Below are 23,589 nucleotides of genomic sequence, written 5' to 3'. Positions count from 1 at the left end.
ACCTGTTTATTCATTCAGCAAATACTTAGTGAGCGCCTACTATGTACCAGGCCCTGCTCTAGGTGCTAGACACAAGAATAAATAAAAGAGACAAAAATTCATGTCCTCATGAAGCTTAAATTCTAGTGGGCGAGGACAGGCATCTAATGAGACTCAGAATCTCTTAGGAAGCCTCTGGTATATGCCTCATCTCTCCAGACATTCTGATATATGCTCCCCTACGGACGAGTCTCCTCAACCCCCAAGGTAAGAATTCACCAGGCCATGAAGCCACTGTATTTATGGGGGGGTGGGGAGGGGAAGGGTTGGTGTGTATGGCGTATGGCATGGCTCCCACAGGTGGGAAAGAAATATGGTAAGGGTCTCTGGTCTGTCCAATTCTAGCATGGTTTTAGAACAGATGACTCCCTAACTTCCCTTAGTAGTTCCAGCATGGAAAAATCTCCACAAGGTAAGAAATTCTCTCAAAGCCTAAATACCTAGCCTGCTTTAACTAAAGTTTAGTTTCTCTCCTCTCATGAAGGATCAAATAGAGAAGAGACTGGCCCTTCCCTTTAAAGGTGCTGGTCTTTGTATCATTGCTGAGTTTCGGGCAGAGCTACAGAGGCTCCTTGTGCAGCCTCCCCACACAGGCCAGGCTCAGTGTGTTCTAGCAGCTCAGGATGGGAGAAGGGGCCTGCCCACGCTGACCTGGAGCCTAGTCATCCCCAGGTTCATCACAGAGAAGGCAGCATTCACTCACTCCAAGGACCTAGGGATAAATTCGTAAACAATATCGATAAGGCCTTGCCCTCATGGGATTCTCACTTGACAGAAGAACTCACTGCCATCTCTCCATGTTTCTGATTCTACCTTTTTAGCAATGTGACTATAAGCAAAGCCACTCATTCTCTCTGAGCTTCCAGTTTCAATTCCTCAAAATTGTTCTGACTATATCACAGGGTTGTCATAATGGGCAAATGAGACTGGATGTGAATTGATATCATATACTGTAACTTACTATGACTGTTAGTTATCATTAGTATTAAGTTTTTCACCAGGTTATGCTAGGCCAGTTCTTCTCAAGATAGGGTAAAAATATTACAAAGCCTTAGGGTTCACATTTCAGAGTAGCCACTAACAAGTTACATGACCTTGAGCCAATAGCTTTATCTCCTTAAACCTTAGTATCCTGATCTATAAAATGGAGGTTAAAAGAACACACGTCTCAGGGGGTTATTGTAAGGAATAGAGACAACACACATCAAGTGTTGAACCCAGCGGCTAACACACAGTACTCAGTTTTAGCTTGATAATTACTAATATTAACAAAGGGCTCACTATTCAGAATAATCACTTGGCAAACCTTTTCAAAGAGCTTACCTTTGTCCTTGGATTCTAAACATCTGGAGTGGAAGAGAAAGGGAGTAATTTAAAATGGCCATAAATCCTTTGCAGCTCATGATATCAACAGGTGGATCCTATTTTTCTGCCCCTTAAATCTAGGTTCACCTTGTGATTTGCTTTGACCAACAGAATGGAGTAGAAATTAAGCTAAGTCCCAAACTTAAGGCCTCAAGAAGCCTTGCAAAAATCCCCCTTCACATACCTGGAATGCTACCCTGAGACTGTCATGTTAGGAAGCCAGTCTAGTCTTTTAGAGGATGAGAAGCCATGTGGAGCACAACTGAGGCCCCTGCAGCCAACAGCCAGCCCACTGTGAGCTGACACGTGAGTGAGGTCATCTTGGACCCAAATGAATTTGGCTACATGACAGACTCCAGGGAAAACCAGTAGAGGGACTGCCCAGTAAATGCACAGAAACGTGAGAAGTAATAAACTGTTCTAATAGTAAAATGATGCAGGTGGGAAAGGTCAGCCATGTGTATAACTGGCCTGCCCTATCCCAGTGCAGAACCACCGCCCTGAACCTTCCATTCCCATGCCTCTCTCCTCCACTTCCCCACAGAGCAGCTTCCCTGGTCTTGATGTTTGGATCTCACTCTCTCTACTAAGAGCTCTGGCCTGAGAATCTCCTCTGAGCACTCCCTGCAAATGGAGCTAGTTCTGTAATCCCAATAACAGAATCAGCTTCCATCAGTCTTTGCCCCAAGTGGAAGGAGGGCTCAGGACAACCTGTTAACCCAGAAAACAAGGAGGCTTAAGGGGGAACATGATGGGGACTGGCGATAAGGATGCATGGTTCTTTGTGGCAGTGTTCCCATGGCAGGTGGCATCTCCTGAGCATGGATGGGAGGGAGTGCTCACTCACTCATAGGCACCAGTCCCCTCTAGCTATTTTCCAGTTCCTCAAATGCAGGCTGGCAGTGAAAGATAATTCTCCCCTGTCGGACAGTGGGAAACTGTAGCCACATGAATGGTGGTGCCTGGATCCAAATACATACCAGGTGCTATTTTAGGCATCATGGATCAGCAGAGACTAAAATTAGACAAAGTCTCTCTATAGGTTATAGTCTAGTGGAGGGAGGCAGTGTGGCTTTATTTGTTTAGATTGAACATACAATAAACAAACCAACACTGAGAGATGGATATGGAGCCAATGAAGAAGAATAAAAAAGGGGAAAAGGAGAAAGATTCACAGTGAGGGAGATCAGGGAAGGCCCCTCTGCCAGGGACAATGTGAATATAGCCTTAAGGAAGTAAACAATGAGTTTATCCAGGGGACAAATGTTGTAGGCAAAAGGAGCAATAGGGCAAAGGCTTGAGGCAAATACATACTTACTGTATTCTGGGGGCAGCAAAAAGCCCAGTGTGGACAGAGTCGAGTGAGAAGGGGCAGAGCGCTGGAGATTAGTCAGAGAGGCACCAGAAGACCCTATGGACCAATAATGAGACTTGGGCTTTTATTCTGAGAGAGAAAGGAAGCTCTTGAAGGGGTATGAGCAGAAAAATGATATGCTCTGACTTCACATCAGAGAACGGAGTGCAGGGATGCAAGCATGGCAGCAAGGAGATCACCTAAAGGACACTACAATAATCCAGGCAAGAAATTATTATGGCTTGGATTAGAAGGGTAGCAGAAGAGATGAATCTATTTTGAGAGTGGTGCCAATAGGATTTGCTGATGAACTGGATAAAAGGTATGAGACACAGAGAGAAGTCAAGGATGCTGTCAAGGTTTTTGGCCTGAGAACCTGATAGAATGGAGTTAGGGTTATAAACCTCACCTAGGAGTCATCAGCCATATATAGATATTATTTAAAACTATATGACCAAGTATGGCTAGTATCGAAAAGACTAGAAATAACAAGCACTGGCAAGCATACAGAGAAAGGGAACCCTTGTGCACTTTTGGTGGGAATGTAAATTTGGTGCAACTACTATGGGAAACAGTATGGAGGTTCCTCAAAAGATTAAAAATAGAACTACCATCTGATGTAGTAATTCTACTAGTGGGTATTTACCCAATGAAAATAAAAGCAATAATTCAAAAAGAAATATGCATTGCTATGTTTATTGCATTATTCACAATAGCCAAACTATGAAAGCAACCTAAGTGTTCATCAGTAGATGAATGGATAATAAAGATGTGAGATACACACACACACACACACACACACACACACACACGTATATACACACATATATGCATACAATGGAATGTTACTCGGCCTTAATAAAGAATGAGATCTTGCCATTTGCGATGATATGGATGAACTAAAGGGCATTACGCTAAGTGAAATAAGACAGAGAAAGACAAATATCATATGATTACACTTATACATGGAATCTAAAAACAAAAATAAATAAACAAGCAAAAAATAAAAACCCAAACAGACCCTTAAACACAGAGTTGCCAAAAGGGAGGGAGATGGGGGGATGGGCAAAATAGGTGAAGGGGATTAAGAGGTTCAAACTTCCAGCTATAAAATAAATAACAGAGATGAAAAGTACAGCATAGGGACTATAGTCCATAATATTGTAATAACATTGTAGAGTTACAAGACACTGTGGTGAGCATTGCATAATGTATAGAATTGTCAAATCACTATGTTGTACACCTGAAACTGGCATAACATTGTCTGTCAACCATACTTCAGTAATAAAAGACAGAAAACTATATGACTACATGAGCTCATCTAGGGAGTCAGTAGCCACAGAAAACCGAGGCCTGAACTGGAGCTTTCCAGTGTTTCAAAGTCACGTAGAGAAAGGGGGAACCAGTGAAGAAGACTGACTGAGAAGAGCATGTAATAAGGAAAGAAGAAAACCATGAAGACTGATGTCCTGAGACCTTCAAAAAATAGGGAGTGATCAACTAAGTCAAATTTGCTAACAATCAAGTAAGGTGAAGACTGAGAAACAGTTGATCATTAGATTTAGCAATGCAGAGGATGCTATGACCTTGAGAAGAGAGATTTTGGTAGAGAGGTAGGAAGGGAAGCCCGACTGGAAGGAATTCAAGAAAATGGAATGAGAAGTGGAGACAAAGAATTCAGGCATCTCTTTCAAAGGGTTTTCCTAAAAGGGGGAACAAGGAAATGAGGTGGTGGGTATAGGAGAATGTGGTGTCATAGAAGCATTTTATTGGTTAGCTTGAGCCAGGAGATACGACGCAGCATGCTTGAATGATGACTGGAATGATCCAGTTAGAGAGAAAAGCTGCCAATGCAGAATGAGAAAGGGCAAATGCAGGAGCAATGTCCTTAAGCAGGCAGTAAAGGGGATGGGGATCCCATGCCCATCTAGAAGTGCTGGCCTTAGACAGGAGAACCCCTTTTGCTCTCATTCCCACCCACTTGGGCTGAATGTCTTCTCGCATGTTCTCATCCCTATGCTGTTCTATGCTTCCACCACTGGCCTTTACTGCCTAATGTTTTCCAATGCATTCCACAGAGGAGAGAAAAGGTCCAGATTTGTTGTTTCCCACTCCTTCAAGCATCTGTACCCAGCTCCTTCCTCAAACACACTGATGTACTTAATGACTAAGTCCTATCAACTCTATAACCTTCACATTTCTCAGATCTGCCCCCTTCCTCCTCATCCCCTCTGCTACTGCTACTCCCTCAGTTCAGATCTGATCTTTCACCAAGACTCTTAAAACAATCTCTTAATTTCTCTCTCTGTTCTAGTCAGTCCTCTCATCTTCTGACATCTTGGGCGCCTGGGTGGCTCAGCTGGTTAAGCGACTGCCTTTGGCTCAGGTCATGATCCTGGAGTCCCGGGATCGAGTCCCACGTCGGGCTCCCTGCTCAGCAGGGAGTCTGCTTCTCCCTCTGACCCTCTTCCCTCTCGTGCTCTCTATCTCTCATTCTCCCTCTCAAATAAATAAATAAAATCTTAAAAAAAAAAAAAGAGTCAGACACTCATCTTCTGACATCTTTCTAAAACACAAAAATCTTCATGCTTGAAACTCCCCATTATCCACAGAAGGAAGTGCAAATTCACTGGCATGGATGACAAGGCCCCTCGTGATCTGTTCCCTCGTTTCACTTTGTCATCTGTCTTTTCCTACATACAACCCCAAAACCACCCACATCAAGCTCCTTGCTTCTCATGCCTCTAGGCCTTCACACATTGTTTGCTTTGCCTATAATGTTGGCTTGTTCCCTTACATATCTCTGGAGCTCTGCTCTGGAATGTCTCTTGACCCTACCCCCCTTTTATCCAGGTGGAGATGGCCAAGTTTTGGAGCCTCCACTGCACCTGGAAAAATGTCTTACGGTACTCGTAACATGTTATTGGACTAGATTGTTTCCTCACTTGCCTCCCTTACTAGACGATGAGTGGGACCTAGTTGAAGGTGGTGATGGTGTCTTATTAATCTTGGTATCCCCTACTCTTTGCACTGCATCTAGAATTTAGTAGGAATTAATATTTATACTGAATGACTAAATGAATGAATAAAAAATAAATAGTTAAAACCTAGGTCTCTTTATGCCTGCCCAGGATAGTCACAGACTCCCCTTACCTCCCCCTCTTTGTCACATGTGATCTGAAGAACAACACAAAAAGTTACACAAAGCACTTAGTGCAGACCAGCGTTGGCTGTCAGTTCCCCAAAATCTATAAACCTGGGTTTCCTGTCGTCCCAGTTCCCTCAATTTCCAGATATGCTCCTGGAAAAGTCATCTAAATTCTCTGAGCCTCAGATTCTTTATCCATGGAACAGAAAAAACACTTGCTCTGAGTATCCATATACACTAGCTGTGTGGATAAAATGATGTACACTTAAAAAGTGCTTGGACACCATAAACAGCTCCAGGGAGGTAAAAGAAATATAAAAGCAAATACAGCAGAGCTGAGAGACACCTATGACTGTGCTCTGATCATCTTTTGCTCTTTATTCTAAAAATCCCCGGCTTGCCCCTGGGGAGGCAGACACTGAAACTGGGCACTCATGCCACCACCTTGTCAGCAGGCAGCCAGATCTGCTGCTCATCAGGTGTGGGTGCCAACACTGCAGCATGTGACTGGCCAAAACCAACATTTACAGGAGAAGGAGTAAGATAAACAGATAAAAGGAGAAAGAGAGAAGAAAGGCAGGGGAGAATGCAAAGGAAATTTAAATGAAACAGAGGGGCGTGAACACTCACATACAGACAAATATGTAAGACAACTGAGTAGGAAAGAGAGTATGAACTAAGGGTATGGAAAGAGAAATTTAAAGAAAAATCAACATGTGCCGTATGTGTATAAACAGACAGAAAGTGAGAGTCAAAATGCAAAGTATATGCCCTTCCCTCTGGTATTGTTTCATAAGAACACAACCCAACCCTTCACTTAGTGATCTGAGCCATTCTCCAGGAACACAGCAATAAGCATTCATGCCAAGGGATGCCCCATATATTGCCAAATGCACCCAAGAACTCTCTGAGAGGGAAGGCTATCTTTAGTCCTTGATGACAAGAGGTTTCTGAACTCAGGGCTTCTGAGTGTGTTGGTATCAGGAAGAGGACCAAGTTGGGGCCAGTTAGGGAAGATTCCTATGGGTCCAGGAAATAGCCCCGGAGGTAACAAGATGGGCTGTGGACGCCATGAAGTGAGCCTGTCTGCAAATTAAGGTTACACGGAGCCCAGCTTCCAATATGCTTAGTCTCTACTAAACAGGTGTCTAGCCTGCTCCCCAATAAAACTGCCTGGGAGTTGGCCATTCACCATTCTAGGGCCGTTCAATGAAGGTGGGCCCTTGTTGACCCAGTGGACATCAGCATCCTCCCACCACACAGTGACTGCCCTAACTCTGGAGATGACCTTCTCACTATATTCCCTCAAGGCCATTATCTGAGGCTCCCAAGGAGGAGGAAGGAGAGGAAGGCTTCTCCTGAGTCCCATTAGCAAGCCCAGAAGTTTGCTCCCCAGGCCAGAGCAGGGGCTCAGCTCAATAACTCCCACTGACATCCCACTCTGGGACATGGTCCTGATAAAAAGCCAAAGGACAGGGTGACACTGACAACTTGGCCTTCCTGTTCCCAAAGCAACCCCATCTCAAATGGTTGGAAGCCCTCAACAGGGTCCAGGATAGCCTCATCCTCCAAGTGGGGCTATATATGGGCCACCAACTATAGAGACTCTTGAGGTCAACCATAGCTTGTCAGAGTAAGTAGAATGGTAACTAGGGTCAGAGCAGAAACTGAATCATCTTTTCACTTCCAAAAGTACATCTAAGAATCTACCAAAGCCATACCTGTCTACCTTCCAGCTGATTTCTAGGGAAGCACAAAGAGGATCAGTGAGCTCTTCTCCGGGTGGGAACCCCAAGTCCTCTAAGTAGTAGCTGCAATGAACACAGAGTACTTACAAGACAGAAGTCCTCCCTGCGGCAGGTTAAAAATGATGCCTTACAGGAATATTCCCAAAGCCCTAGTCCAGTAAAAATGGGACTGCTCTACGAAGCAGAACTAGGTACTGTGCAAAGCCAACAGGGAGAGAAATGTAGTTCCAGGAAACCATACTAAAGATACTTGTAATGGTTTTAAAACATGGTCCCCCAATTTTTTGACATGCCTCCTATAAAAATCACCCCTTCTCTTGAATCTGGACTCTGCGACTGCTTGACCAATAGAACACAACTGAAATGAATTGGTGCCAATTTTCAGTCCCAAGCCTCAAGAAACCAGCAGCTTCTACTTCCTATCTCCCATGCTGTGAGGAAGCCCAGGCCATGTACAGAGGGTACATATAGGTGTTCTAACAGTCCCAGCTAAGGTTCCAGAAAGAGCTAACATCAACCCCCAGACATGAAGCAAGACAGGTCTAGGTGACACCAGCCCCTAGTCAATGAGTCACCCTACGCCTTGAAGTCTTTCCAGCCAAGGTGCCAGACATCATGGAGCAGGGACCAGCGATCCCTGAAGTATTCTCTGAATTCCTAAGCCACAGAGTCTGTGAGCATAATAAAATGGTTGTTTTATACCCATAAATTCTGGGGTAGTTATGTCACAGTAGATAAGTGGAACCGATTTTGGTACCTAGAAATTTAGTGCTGTTGAAACAAAATCCTAAATCACTGACTTGGGGACTGAGTGACAGGCTGTCAGGAAAGGTTACAGATAAGTAAGGAAAACATTAGTAGAAGCTGGAGGGAAGGGGACCCTCGTAAATGTTGAAAAGTTTGGTAATTCTCTCCCCAGTGGCGAAAAGGAAAATAGGAAATCTACCTAATTCGACCATCCAGCTTAAAGTATCTCCGAGCAGAGTGCTGCAGGTGCCGTTCGACATCTAGCTGCCTATAGGAGGAGAGGAGCCAAAAAAGGGACTGTTCCGTTTTCAAGCAACACAGAAAGGAAACAGAAACGAAAAAGGGCTTTCTGGGTTAGAAAATAACACTTGTTTCTGTCTCTCTAGATGGGAAAAAATTCTCAAATTAAGAAATGGCTTCCAGATTGTAGTGGCAGTTTTAGTGTGTGTGTGTGTGTGTGTGTGTGTGTGTGTGTGTGTGTGCGCGCGCGCGCGTGCGGGTGTATGAACTAATCAGACTGTACACTTTAAAAGGTTCAGTTCAAGTTTAATTATCTGTCAGTAAACCACTTTAAAAAAAAATCTAGAGTAGGTCCAGTCCTAAAAAATCTTTTGTCCAGACCTAAAAAAATGATTTCAAGCATTCCTCAGAGAATCTTACGGACACACAGACAAAAGGCCTTCTAATGATTTGAAGGGTGGGCCGTACAGATCCTCTGTAAATGGTAAGGCTTCCAAGACTTGTGAGAACCCTTGTCCCCAAGCAGTCTCCCAGGGAACCCAACGCGGGAAGGGGCTCACAGTGAAGTGATCCGTACATGTGCCTTCTGTCCACTGCAGTGGGTTATAAAGGGATTCAGAAGAAACCCACCAAGTTTTAAATGAAGTATATCACCTGGGACTGGGAAGCACAGAGACCATATAAAATGAAGGGAAGACTCTGGACACTTGAAATATTATGGGCATGAAGCTGACGGAGAAAACTACTCACCTGCACAAATGGGCTACTTTTGATTTTGAAAGAAAAGGAAGAAGGAATCAGAGTGAGGGCAGAACCCAAAGCCCTGAGGGGGGAGGCAGAGACAAGGTAAATGCCTCTGAGGCAATAAAACCACGACTTAACCAAGGCTTCGGTCACTTGTGCCTCACTGGATGTAAGAATTACAACGGGCCAGTAACCGCTGTGTGGCCTCCCGTTTCCCCCTATGTGAAGAGGGCTATCTACAGTGGTTATTCTGGGCCTGTCCCACCAGGGTATCTTGGGTGGCAGATACATATTCTCTCTAGTTTACAGGTCTTCAACATCAAGAGAAATAGGACTCAAGGAACTGCACACAATGAGAGAAAGGGACTGCACCTAAAGCGTTTCATCTATACCTGAACCTGACTCACATGATGAGATCTTAGACTTCAAACTGATGCCATTAACAAGATGAGACTTGGGAACTTAGGAGAGAGACTGAGTATATTTCACATTGGGCAAGGATGTGAATATTTGTGATCAGAGGGCAGACTATGGCAGACTGCATTTTCCAAAGACAGTGATCATGACCTACCCCATCTCACATGCCCTTCTAGCAATGTGAAGTGGATACTCCTCTCATCAAGTGGGAATTATTTTCCCTCGGTTTGTGTGATGTTTTGATTTATAATAAGAAATACAGAATTGGTATTAGTCCCATTTCTGGCACAGAGCTCCTAAAACCCTTGGAATTGCCTAAGAGATGACAGTGATCAAGGTGTCTTTTGTCATGTTAATGAGTGACTTTTGGACTACACCTAAGCATGGGGGCTGTTTGCCGGGAAAACCAACCTTGTTATTAGAGGCCAACCTTGTGATTAGACGGTTGGAACTTTCAGTTGTTCCCCTCCCCAGAACTCCAGGGAGGAGAGACTGGCTGGAGGTTGAATCAGCCACCAATGGCCAATGATCTCATCAATCGTGCCTATGTAACTGAAGCCTCCATAAAAACCCAAAAGGGCAGGGTTCAGAGAAGTTCCAGGTTGGTGAATCAGAATGCTGCCGCATGCCACCATGCAAGGCCCAAGCTCTCCAAGACAAAAAATCCTTTGTTTGAGACCTCGCCCTATGTATCTCTTCATCTGGCTGTTGATTCGTATCCATTAATATCCTTTGTAATAAACTGGTAATCTAGTGAGTAAATGGGTTTCCTGAGTTCTGTGAGCCACTCTAGTAAATTACTGAACCCAAGGAGGGGGTCGTGGGAACCTCTGATGTTTAGCCAGTCTGTCAGAAGCACAGGTAACAACCTGGCTTGAGATTAGCATCTGAGGCAAAGGGTAGTCTAGGGCTGAGCCCTTAAATTGTGGGATCTGATGATCTCCCTGGTAGATAGTCTCAGAATCAAGCTGAATTGTAGGGCACTGAGCTGGTGTCAGAGAATTGCTTAAGTGGTGCGGGGGAGCACCCTCACACACACCACCACGTTGGAATTGGGGTGCAGAGCTCTTTACCTTGAACTCAGGCAGAACTTTGTTCTCGCCTTAATCAACCGGGTAAAACAGAAAAGACACCATGCAACTTCGGAGGCCAGGTCATTAAAATGTCATGCATTTCTGCCTAGTTCTCTTGAGATGCTCACTCTTGCAACCCAGACATCATGCTGTAAAAGCATGCAACCAACAGAGGCCACACGTAGGCATTCCGCAGCTGAGGTCCCAGCTGACTGCCAGCATCAGTGGTCAGACATGTAAGTGTACAAGTCTTCAGATGATTCCAGCCCCCAGCCACTGAGTTACCAATGCTGCAAGGAATAGAGGCGAGCTTTCCCTAATGAGCCCTACCCAAACTGCGATTTGTGAGCAAAATAAATGACTGTTAATGTTTTAAGCCACTAAGTTTAGGGCCGTTTGCTATGCAGCAATAAATAACCAGACAAATATTACTGACATCACGGTTGGATTCTAGGAAGCATCTCAGGTAACAGGGGGCTAAGGCCACAGGTCCTCTGGAGAGGTAGCCTGCCACACCAGGACAGGCTCTGCAGCACTATCTTTTACCCACAGCCACCACTCTCAGGAGACTTTCCCTATCTGCTAGCTCTCACCCTCTTCCTGAAATCGAAGGCAGAGGGTCCAGATTGGTGCCCACTTTAGCAGTGGGCCCCCAAGACCTCTCTGGACTTTACAATATTACAAACCAATGCCTTGCTCTGCCCAGAAACCTACAAATGTGAGCTGAAATTATGGTTCCACAGTCAATTAACTATGTGGTTTTAGCTTCCTTGAATGTAACATCACGAAACTGAATGAATCCCAAGACCCCTCCAACTCTAACAGTCCAAAAGAGTATGTGCTGGGCCTCCAAAGAGTTCCAACAGAGTAGGGGAAATAAGACCCCCATGAAAATCCACCCTATGAGGTACTATACGATAAGTGCCATCTGGAGGCTCCAAATCACGGGTTCTAAGAGTGAATACAGAGGGGAGGGAAATCCTTCTTTGCTGGGTGGTTAAGAAAAGCACTGGGAAGGAAGTAACACTTGCATCTAGACTGGCAGAAGTGTAAGGTTTGCATTAGACAATAGTGAAGGATAAGAGTAGAAAGAAAGACCAGGGCTTTTTATGAAAGCCTTACAAGCCAGGCCAAGTTTGACCATATCATACTTGACAATAGTTTTTGAGCAGGAAGATCCCAGGGATATTTAGAGGGAGGTGAATGGAGTGGTACAATAAAACAACAGAAGGACCAAGAGAGCTAGCCTTGAGTTCTTTCTCCCGTTAGCTTTGTATTTGGAGGGAGCACCTCTCCTTTTCTACGTCTCAGCTTCCCAATCTGTAAAAGAAGTGGGTTTGACTGAATGAACTCTAAGGTTCCTTTCAGCTCTGCCCTTCTAAGTGTCTGGGGACTGAATGGAAAGGGAGCCCAAAGTTGGTAAGACCTATGAGAAAGGTACTATGAGGACTCAAATAGCACAGCAGCCTATGCTAGAAGAGACTCCTCTCCCAGACAGCTAATCAACTGGTCAATAAATAGTTATCATCTTCCACATACCAGGCATTGTTCCAGGCTCAAGGTAGATGGAAAGAAGTCAACCAAAGTCCATGACCCCAAGAAGTCTACACTTTTATAGGCACCCAGGTTTCTCACACCTCCATCCAGAGGCAAGGTTCCCAAACACTATACTGATAGCCTGAACCTCCATGGGGCACTGACCCGGATGCTAGAGGTTCACAGTGAAGAAGCTGTCCAGGAAATCAGCAGGAATGACGAGTCTTCTGAGAACTGCCCCTGCTGCCTGCCAGGCCTTACAGCACAAGTGATATCTCCTGAGAGCAACACGTAGCAAAGTTCACCCTGTTTAGGTGGCTGAATTAGCTTTAAACATAACACTTCCTTGTTTGCAAGTCACCACACTGCTTCTAGTCTCACCCCAGTCATCAACACCAACATCATAAAACCTGGCCTCTGAAATCCAGGGGAGCGTGGAGAATCTCACCTCCCACTCCCAGAATTGGGATGCAGCCAAATCTTAGGAGCTGGAGTGCGAACCATATGTAGGGAGGGTATATCCGGCAGCTGAGGGTGAAGCAACGTGCCCACGCTGCCTCATCAACAAAGAGAAAGGGAAACCTGCTCCAAAAGACCAAAACCTAGCAAAGAACAAAACTTTGGTGGTCAAATGAAAAGGCTTGGATTTCCTCCTCCTACATACCCTGCCAATCAAAACCGGGCTACAGAGCAAAAGGAAGGAAATATATTAGCAGAATACCCATAAAAGTCAAAAGACAGAATAGAATACAGGCTCTTTAACCCATACTGGCTCAGGTGAAGTCTCATTCAAGTTAAGGACACAAACTTGCAAATACCTATCTTGCCAGTTCCACAGGGTCACATCTGCCCTTCCCACCAGTTTTCCATGCCCCAGAGTACCTCCTACCCCCAGAGTGAGACACAGATGCCTCTATTACCCCTGGGTTCCTCTGCCTCCATGTGGATGATGTGGGGGTCCCCAAAGCAGCCTCGAGTCAAATACCCAGCTTTCCCAGGCCCTAGCACCCTTCCACTCCCCAACCAAAGTTCCCGACACGCCAAGGATCTTTTCCCTTGTGATGATAAAAAAAAAAAGGGGCCTCAGGTCACTGCCAAACATCTACTGAAAGGTCAGACTAAGAGATTCACGTGCCAAAGTCATTAATACAGGTTGTACATGCCTTGAAGAAAGAGAAAGGATCATTCTTCTTTCTCCCCCATTGTCCACCACAGAGCCTGGCACCTGAGAGGAAAGCCCTCAGAGCTCACTGACAATGACTTCCTAAATGAACTGGTAATTTACTACCCTACTCAGCCCAAAGAGCAACCCCCAGATATGGCTGGGGGTGAAGACAGCCAGCAAACCCACCAGATGACACTTTCAAAATAACACCCACGGTCCAGCAGTAGCCTTGGAGAGAAGGGTATAGCTAGCCACAGAGGCCTGGGACTCCACGCCAAAAGCCCAGGAAAGAAAATCGGAAAGAAAGCAGAAATATGGCAGAAAGGAAGGGAAATGAAGACCTAGAGGAGAAGCTGGAAGAATGCTTTTTTAAGGCACATCAGAGGCTCAGATATTTACAAATATCATCTATCATGTTATGATGGCGCACACGCCAGAAAGCTAAAGAGCAATTTCTAAAATTATTTAAAACATGTAGGTACCTATTCCAAATAGAAACAGGTACTTGTCGGTGGTCCTGATTCTGCTTTGTGACTTAATGTAAAACCTGCTTCTCCCACTCTAACCCCCACATAGTGGAAATTGGGCGGGGGGGAAGAATATTTTAAAAAGTTAGGCCTTGACCCAAAATTGAGAAGCCCCGGTGAGAGCTATACATCAATCTTCCAGCTCTGGAAACTTTTATCCCATCATAGGAAGGGAGTTAACATTTATTGAGAAGCTTTATGCCAGAAACTATGCTAAGCACTGACATATATTATCTCATTTAATCCTCACAGCAACTTGAGATACTATTATTATTATTTCATAGATGAGTATTTAAGATTTTGGAGGGCATAAGAAAATGACCTGAGATCTCACTATCTGGGGAGTAGAGCTTGGATTTGAAGCCAATTGTTTATGATTTCAAAATCTGTGGTTTTTCTTTCATTCTACATTCTACTTTTTAAAAAAAGACCAAACCAGGAAAGTGGATTATAGCTTACACTGACTAAAATTCCCCAAGCTGCTTTGTTTACAGCCCAACCTAAATTCTTGTAGAACTAGACTTCTGCTTGCAACTTGTGCTAACATGCATAACTGTCTCCCCACCCCGACCCCCAGTGTGGTCAACCTCCCTCACTACAGTGTAGCCTAGCTCAGGCACAGGCCCAAGCTGTCCCATCTTAAGGAAAAGGATATAGCCAGGAGAATGTCAGCTGCTTCTTGCTGGCTCCATTCCTGGAGCTCTAGGCTCCTCCAACAGCACAAAGCAAAGTCTGTTTTAGGGTCCCTTTGCTTTCTCCTATGGACACTTAGAGAACTGGAAAATGGCATAGATATTACAGATGGCTTTTGCTTCATAGTCACCATGAGCTGAGCCCAGATCATTCACCTGGACAACTGTCAGAGTCATGATGATAAGCATTTATACTTTGGACCCAAGCCATTTGGCTGCCTCTTGATGCCACCCTCCAGTGAACTCCATTTCCCTAGAAGTGCTCTCCTACTCACCTGCTCAGAGTCCCCCGAGGGGCCTTAGTGCCTCCAGCTCCGTGGGTGATGCTGGAATTCTTGTTGGCAGTCATGGTCATTTCTGCTCTCGGCAAACCCAGAGCCCTGCAAAGAAATCAAGGCCTATTAGCCAAGTTTCCACGGGCAGCCAAAAGTACCTCAAACATTTCCAGATGACCTCCAAAACTGCCAAGAGGGTTTCTGTGGCGGGTGGCAGGAACCACTTTCCCACATAGATTTAATTCCATGTGTTATAGCTTAAGAGCCTCAAGGGACCCCTGATCTGGGTTAGGCAATGACTCTGTGAGCTAGCAGATAACCTATCACTTTACAGAGAATGACAAAACTCCATTTCCATCCTACCTCTTCTCATTTTTTAAATATTCCCAAACTTCAAGCATGCCATAGAGCCTTGGCAAATTCCATCCTATCTGTATACCTCCTGAATAACTATTTATTCAGTGTTTTTCTTGAAACAACTTGAAACTAACTTGCTTATCTTAAAATATTTAACCTTGTTCTATACAATTAATCATTTAGTCACTCAACAAATATTTACTGAGCACCTAAGTCCTAGGCACTGCCATCCAACAAAGAGTGAAACAAAGTCTCTGCCCTTGGGGAGATCCATTATAGGAAAAACAAATAATAAGCCTGCACATGTCACATGTGTGTGATACATCAGTATACATTTATGTATAATTTGTATGGTGATGATAGGTGGTATGAAGAAGAAAATGAAGCAAGGTAGAGGGAGTGTGAAGAAGATCTGTTATTTGAAGTAGAAGGTTCAGGGAGGAATATTCTAATAGAGTAACATTTGAGCTAACACCATAAAATTATGAACTATCATATTTTTTCTAATATACATTATGGTATTTAAGTACTGACAAAGTGAAAAATGTCCATTCATGTACCATACAGAGTTAGCAAATATATCATTATCCTTTAAGGAACATCATTTTATGTTAAAATAATAAAAGGAAGAAAAAGGTTAAAACTTAAGAGTACATCCAGATTGGAAAGGAAGAAGTAGAATTATCTCTTATTTGCAGATGATATGATCATGTACATAGAAAATCCAAAGGACTCCACTAAAAAACTTTTAATCTAATATATAAAGTCAGGCAAGTTTGCAGGATAAAGAGTAATATTTTAAAAATCAATTTTACTTCTAACCACTGGCAACGAAAAATCTGGAAATGAAATTAAAAAAATTCCATTAATAATTTCAGCAAAAAAAAAAACCTTAGTATTTCTAAGAATACTTAGAAAAATACTTGGGAATAAATTTAACAAAAGACATGTAAGACATGTATATTGCAAACTATAAAACATCATTGAAAGAAATTAAAGAAGACACAAATAAATAGACATCCCATGTTCATGGATGAGAAAATTCAAAATTGTTAAGATGGCAATATTCCCCAAATTGATTTATAAATTGAACAGAATATCCATCAACTGTAGAAACTGACAAGCTGGTCCTAAAATTTTATGGCAATCCAAGGGATCCAGAATAGCCAAAACAATCTTAAAAAAGAAGAATAAAGTTAGAGAACTCAGACTAATTTCAAAACATACTACAAAGCCACAGTAATCAAGACAGTGTATATACACATAAGAATAGAAATAGAGATCAAGGGAATAAAATTAAGAGTCCAAAAATAAACCCAAATGTTCGTGGTCAATTGATTTTCAACAAGGATGCCAAGACTATTCAATAGGGAAAGAAGTCTTTTCAACCAATGGTGCTGGGACAACTGGATATTCATAGGCAAAAAATAAAGTAGGACCCTTACCTCATACCAAAAAAATAAATAAATAAAACTGGATCTCAGACCTAAATGTAAGAGTAAAATTTACAAAAGCAAAGCCTAGAAGAAAACAGGGGTAAATCTTTGTAACATCAGATTAGGCAATGGTTTCTTAGATACGACAACAAAAGGACCAGCAACAAAAAAGACATTAAACTATATCATACCAAAATTAAAAACCCTTGTGCTATAAAAATACCACCAAGAAATTTAAAAGACACCCACAGACAGGGAGAAATTATTTGCAAATCATGTATCTGCTAAGGAGCTATATCCAGAATGTATAAAGAATTCTTTCAATTCAATAATAGAAAGACAAATAACCCAATTAAAAACTGGACAAAGGATTTGAATAGGCATTTCTCCAAAGATATAAAATCAGCCAGTCAGCTGATGAAACAAATCACTAGTCATCAGGGAAATAGAAATCAAAACTATAATATAGTATCATACTTCACACCCACCAGTATGGCTATAATGAAACAGACAGATAAAAACAAATGTTAGTAAGGCTGTGGAGACACTGAAACCTTCATTTATTGCTAGCGAGAATGTACAATGGTGCAGCCATTTTGGAAAACAGTTTGTCAGTTCAGAAAAGTTGTACACAGAGTTACCATATGACCTAGCATGATCCACTCCTAGGTTTATATCCAACAGAAATAAAAATACTGTGTCCACACAAATACCTATACACAAATGTTCATAACAGCATTATTCATAATAGCCAAAAAGTGGAAACAATCCAAATGTCCGTCAATGGATGAATGCATAAACAAAATGTGATATATCCATACAATGAAATATTATTCAGACATAAAAAGGAAGGAGAAGTACCGATACATTCTATAACACGCATGAACCCTGGTGCCATTTTTACAAAATGTAGAGAATAGGCAAATCTGCAAGACAGAAAGTAAATTAGTGGTTGCCAAGGTTGGGTTGAGAGTGGCAGAGCAGAGAATGGCTGCAATCAGTATGGGTTTCTTTTTTTTTTTTCCTTCTTTAAATTTTTTATTGCTATGTTAATCACCATACATTATATCATTAGTTTTTGATGTAGTGTTCCATGATTCATTGTTTGTGCATAACACCCAGTGCTCCATGCAGAACGTGCCCTCTTTAATACCCATCACCAGGCTAACCCATCCCCCCAGCCCCCTCCCCTCTAGAACCCTCAGTTTGTTTTTCAGAGTCCATCATCTCTCATGGTTCATCTCCCCCTCCGATTTCCCCCCCTTCATTCTTCCCCTCCTGCTATCTTCTTTTTTTTTCTTAACATATATTACATTATTTGTTTCAGAGGTACAGATCTGTGATTCAACAGTCTTGCACAATTCACAGCGCTCACCATAGCACATACCCTCCCCAATGTCCATCACCCAGCCACCCCCTCCCTCCCACCCCCCACCACTCCAGCAACAGTATGGGCTTCTTTTTGAGGTGAAAAAAAAAGTACTGGAATTAGATCGTGGTGATAGTTGCACAACTCTGTGAATAAACTAAAAACAACTGAAATGTGTGCATTTTACAGTATGTGAATTATATCTCAATATAGCTGTTAAAATAAAACTTAAGGGCAAAAAAATATTTTTTTAAGTGCCTTGGAGAGTGGATGTGAGAGAGAACACAACTGAGACACCAAGCATATTTCCAATGTGACTGTACACTCTGGCCTGGACTAACACCCCTTCATGGAAGCTGAATAGCAGTTCTCACTCTGACTGGCATTCCCATCACACTGACCAAAATGAAGTGCATTTGGATGTGAGAGTTAAACATATTTATTTACAGCCTCTGAAGACCTTAATCCTAGAGGCCATCTTACTTATTACCTTGGTGCAAATAGTGATTAGCCTCAATGACAAGAAAACCAAACCTGAGCCTCACTTTTATCCTTCATAAGGTAGAGAAAATCCTTCTCTACCTGTTAGGGGGAAAAAATCTTTATAAACCTAAGTATACAGTGATGATGGTGATGATGATGATAATAATGAGGATGAGGAGAAGTCATCCTGCCACCAGAGCATCTGTGCACACTGGCTCTCATGAGATCTTCTTTATCTGCCCCAGCCCAGTGCCAAGTTAAGCTCTTGGCATATGGCTGTGTGTGCACTAGAAAGGAGGAGGAGAAGAGGCAGCCTCTGGAAGCTCTCCCAGGCCGGTTCTCAGGGTCCTCGGGGAGCACAGTGCTACAAGGAATCAACTGGCTAAGCATCAGCTTTCAACTGTGCCCATGGTAACAATGGTCACAATAACCATCATAACCCATCAAAACAACACTAGACATGCTCTAGCGGCTCCAGGGCAAGTCCTCAGGGAGAGGGCAGAAGATCTGTGGAAAGACCAGAAACTGAAAGATATTAAAATAACATGATAAAAAATATATTCTTTCTTTCCCCGAATTTCCGATCTAAGGAGGGTGGGCCCACTGCTCAGAAATGCTTTTATGTAGTTGAATATGACAACACAGAGCCAACTTAGTAAGAAGGAAAAATACAGATGACTCTGACATTTGCTTGGGCCAAGAAGAAAAATCCCATGAAGAGGTAACCAAGAGAGGAGTGGACCAAAATTTCTACAAGGCCCATGGCAAGGATTCTTGATCACACTTCTGCGAGAGCACAGCTGCAATTCTCAAAAGCAGCTAGGAGTTCAGGCATCTTGGGCAGGCACTGCCGAGAACCCCAGACAGGCCCACTCAGTAAGAACAAGATGCCAAATTGTCATCCTCTCTCCCACCTGCTCCCCCTAGGCCAGGTCTATCAGATCAGGGAATAATCTAGGGGCTTGAGGTACTAAGGACCAGGCTAACCCTTTACACCTGAAGCTCAGACTTGCGCACCACGCATGGCTGGCCTTCCTGGGGGACACTGCTTCTTCTAGGGCCCTAAGAGCAACTCCAGGCTCTCAGCTGTGCTTTCAGCCTGACACCTTAGCTAGCCTGACTGCAAGGAGAGAAGATACTCTAGTTAGAGGAAATACCCACTGGGCATGGCGCAGAGAAGGGGGCTGAGAGGCTGTTTCACTAGTTCTCAGGTCCATCGATGACAAAGTCCAGGCAGAAACTGCATGTTTAGAAAATGAAATTGTTCAATTAGCATCTACCACCAGTCACGAGTTGCTCAAAAACCCAGCTGTGACAAATTATAGACAACCATCTGAAGAGTCAGGACTATCCAGAAAAAGGACCACAATAAGGTACTCCTAGACTTGTTCTACAAACTCTGCATTGAGACAAAGAAACCACCATCCCAGGTACTTGAGGTCCAGTGGGAAGAACACCTGATTTGGGGTCAGATAACTAATTCTAACCCTGCCTCTCTCAACTGATAGTTAAGTGACACTGCACAAGTGAGTTTCAAAGACTCAACTTTCTCACTATAAGAGCAATAATAACATGACCTACCTCATGTGATTTCCTGGCACACAGAAGTTTAATAAATGGTTTTTCTTCCAGATCATGCTGCTCTAGGTATTTGGAAAGCAACCAGTCCATTCCCGACCCTGAGTCATTTTCAAATTCCCTGTTACTACGGTCATTCAGTCCATTTGCTCTATGCAAGCACTGTGCAAGGTACCAGGATATAAAAACGTTCAGACAGTCCCTGCCTGGAGGATATAACTATAAAGAGAGAAGAGTCAAGTAAAAAGTGGACCCCAGGAATGCTTCATAGGGAGGTGACATTTGAAGTAAGCCTTAACCTATTTGCTACCCACGGTAAGAGGACCTAAGGAAAAGCAAAGGTACATTTATTAAGACACGTTCCTACATTCTTTATATAACAGCTGAAGTTATAAGCACCTCCCAAGTATTAAATCATTTAATCCTAGTAACAATCCTAAGAAGTAGGTACTATTATTATTTACATGTTACCAAGGAAACCAAGGTACAGGGCAGTTAAATAGCTTGCCTCGAGTCACTTGGCTAGAAAGTGGCTCGGCAGGAATTTGAGCCGATAGCTGGCACCACTGCCCCAGCTTGGAGCCAAGACTCTGTATTACCTCTAATCATCTGCGAATTCAGCTCTCACAGCTCTACAAGGTAGTGATGATACAGGCCCATTTTTCCAATCAGAAAATTTAGGGTCAGAGAAATTAATGACTGGCCCAAGATCACTCACCCAGTGAAGGAACAGAACAGGAACGTGGGTCAGCTTCCACTCACTCTCCCTCACATCAATGGGACGCTTGTTAAAAATAGTCCCAGTCCCCACCTCCACCTCCTGAATGGAAATCTATAGGAGTGGGGCCTAGGAATTTGCATTTTAAGCTAGTTTATATCCCCAAAAGTGTGAAAGCTTGGTCCTACTGCTTTCTGAGGACTTGGAAAGGTACAAAGGGTCACTACTGATCGTCTTCCTAAGGTTTCGGAGCTATAAGCAAATACAAGATGGATGTTCCTTCAGTCCCTCTTCCTCCTCCCACCCCTCAGCTTTTTCCGCCCTGCACAGGAACCACCGACCCTCAACGACAAAGGAGCAGGTCCATCACGAGGTCCAGTGAAAGCATTATCAATGTCTCCTCTAAATAGTTCCTCAATTTTCAGATGCGCTCAGTGTTCTTGTATCTCAAAACAATTCTTCCTGCCACCCACCTCTAGCAGCTAACATCTGCTTCTGCACTTTCTCCTCACTTTCAACTCCAGGGAAAAAAAGTTTATAGCCGAAGACATAAGCTGATGGTTTGTAAGAGCAAAAATATGTCTCATCTGGCCTTCTCTTTAAGAAATTTGGATTAGTTATCAAACATTTTTAAAAGTGTGTGGGTACAAATAAAATACAAAGATTCTGGTCTTTCTCTTGAAAAATTAGAAAATCTGACGTCACTGTCTGCCCTGGCAACAGTTGGCTAGGCTGAGTAGAAGTGGCCCATTTAGATGCAGCAAGCTCTCCAATTTACGGCTGTCCCTCCCCACCCAGTGCCTGCAGCTGGCCAGCTTTACTCAGCTCTCCAACCTGACTCTCAGCCAGCAGGTGAGTGCTGCAGCCTAGCCCGAGTCCCAGCAGGGAAGGGTTAAGAGGTACTATACCAGGAGCATGCTCCCTGTGGAGCATCCACAAGAAGCCTCTGGACAGCTGGGCCTGCGCAGTGCAGGGAAGAGGAGCCTATTCTAGTATAGGGCACCGGCTCTTAGCCACTTGAACCGCCCCCCCCAATCTATTCTCCTCACTGCCACTGGAGGAAAGACCTCTGAAAGGCTCCCAACTTTTGCTCAGGCCAGCCTTCATCTTGCAACTCTCTCTCTCCTGCTCCTTCTCCCTATAATCCAATCCCATGACCACAAATGCTCTCCTAAAGGTCCAGGAAGGGCCCCATCAGGTCAGGCTCTGAAAAGTGCTCCTTCTGAGGGATGCCCAACCTCTAAGAATGAACTTTCCTATCCTAGAGCAAAAAAAGTCCCGCCCTTGGTTAGGTGATATTTCTAAATGTCTGTGTGATACTGTTCCATGGGCCTAACTGTGAACATGACAAGATGCTTTGCCCCTGAAGGAGGAGACATTTGAACCCTGAGAGTAAGCATTTGGAAGGAAGCCTCCCATTCTGCTGCGGTTAAAGTTGCCATGTAGAGGAAACACAGACCCTGCCAAGCACTCTGCTTTCCTAGTCCAGGTAAGAAGTCAAGACACCCAACAAAGGAAACCTCTAAACCATATGAGAGAATTTCTGCTAACAACTACATTCCACTAATTTCTTAAGCAATCTCCCCTGTGGAAGTGGCAGCCTGGAGGGAAGGAAAAGGTGGGAAAGGGAACAGAGCTCTATGTGTACCCTGAGAACCTGGAGACCGCACAGCTCTGTACAGCTGTAGTCTGACCACGGTAAGGTCAACACGCCTACTCCCCGGCCCAGGGAACACCCACCCGGGCCCTCTTTCCCTTCTTACTGACTCCCTCCTGCAACCTCTTCTCATTGCTGGTCCTTGGCCAAGGAAAGGACTAGACAGACCGGCAGCTTCCCCAGAGGAGGGCTTAGGCCTTTAATTTCCTCTTTCAAGAGTCCCAGCAACCAACACCGGCACTATCAGCTTCAGGGAGGGTCATCATTTGAATGAGTTCCTTTTTTTTTTTTTTTGAATAGAAAGTTTTATTTTTGATATATTCAAATTTATCAGGATTTCACATTATGATTCATACTCCCCTCCCTATCTGAGGTCATTTTAGTGTCATAAAATATCTCTCTACATTTTTTCTATTAACTTTATTTATAGTTTTCTTATGATCAATTATTGTTCCCAATTATTACTCACCTTTTCAAAAACAGTATCATTAACCCTACCCTTGCCATGTGTTCTTTTTTTATCTTTCTCTGACGTTTTTTTATTATAATGTTAATCACCATACATTACATCATTAGTTTTTGATGTAGTGTTCCATGATTCATTGTTTGCATATAACACCCAGAGCTCCATGCTGAACGTGCCCTCTTTAATACCCATCACCAGGCTAACCCATCCCCCCACCCCCCTCCCCTCTAGAACCCTCAGTTTGTTTTTCAGTGTCCATCGTCTCTAATGGTTCGTCTCCCCCTCCGATTTACCCCCCTTCATTCTTCCCCTCCTGCTATCTTCTTCTTTTTTTTTTTTAACATATAATGTATTAGTTGTTTCAGAGATACAGTTCTGTGATTCAACAGTCTTGCACAATTCACAGCGCTCACCATAGCACATACCCTCCCCAGTGACTATCACCCAGCCACCCC

General features: G+C 43.6%; 1 protein-coding gene across 8 annotated transcripts in view; it reads right to left on the bottom strand.

The window, feature by feature from the left end:
- Positions 1 to 23,589, bottom strand: part of DENND2B (DENN domain containing 2B) — a 173,796-nt gene that overhangs the window by 37,327 nt on the left and 112,880 nt on the right. For all 8 annotated transcript variants that reach the window (XM_073882942.1, XM_073882943.1, XM_073882940.1 and 5 more), the window contains one exon: positions 15,071 to 15,175. In XM_073882942.1, coding sequence (XP_073739043.1) covers positions 15,071 to 15,150 — 80 coding nt within the window. In that variant the 5' untranslated portion in view covers positions 15,151 to 15,175. The remainder of the gene's footprint in view (positions 1 to 15,070; positions 15,176 to 23,589) is intronic.

The sequence above is a fragment of the Callorhinus ursinus genome, unplaced genomic scaffold, assembly GCF_003265705.2.
Source record: "Callorhinus ursinus isolate GAN/ISIS: 27379988/994484 unplaced genomic scaffold, GSC_fseal_2.0 scaffold49, whole genome shotgun sequence".
Taxonomy (NCBI): domain Eukaryota; kingdom Metazoa; phylum Chordata; class Mammalia; order Carnivora; family Otariidae; genus Callorhinus; species Callorhinus ursinus.
The sequence above is the reverse complement of the archived record's forward strand: the minus strand, read 5'-3'. Positions and strand labels throughout refer to the sequence as shown.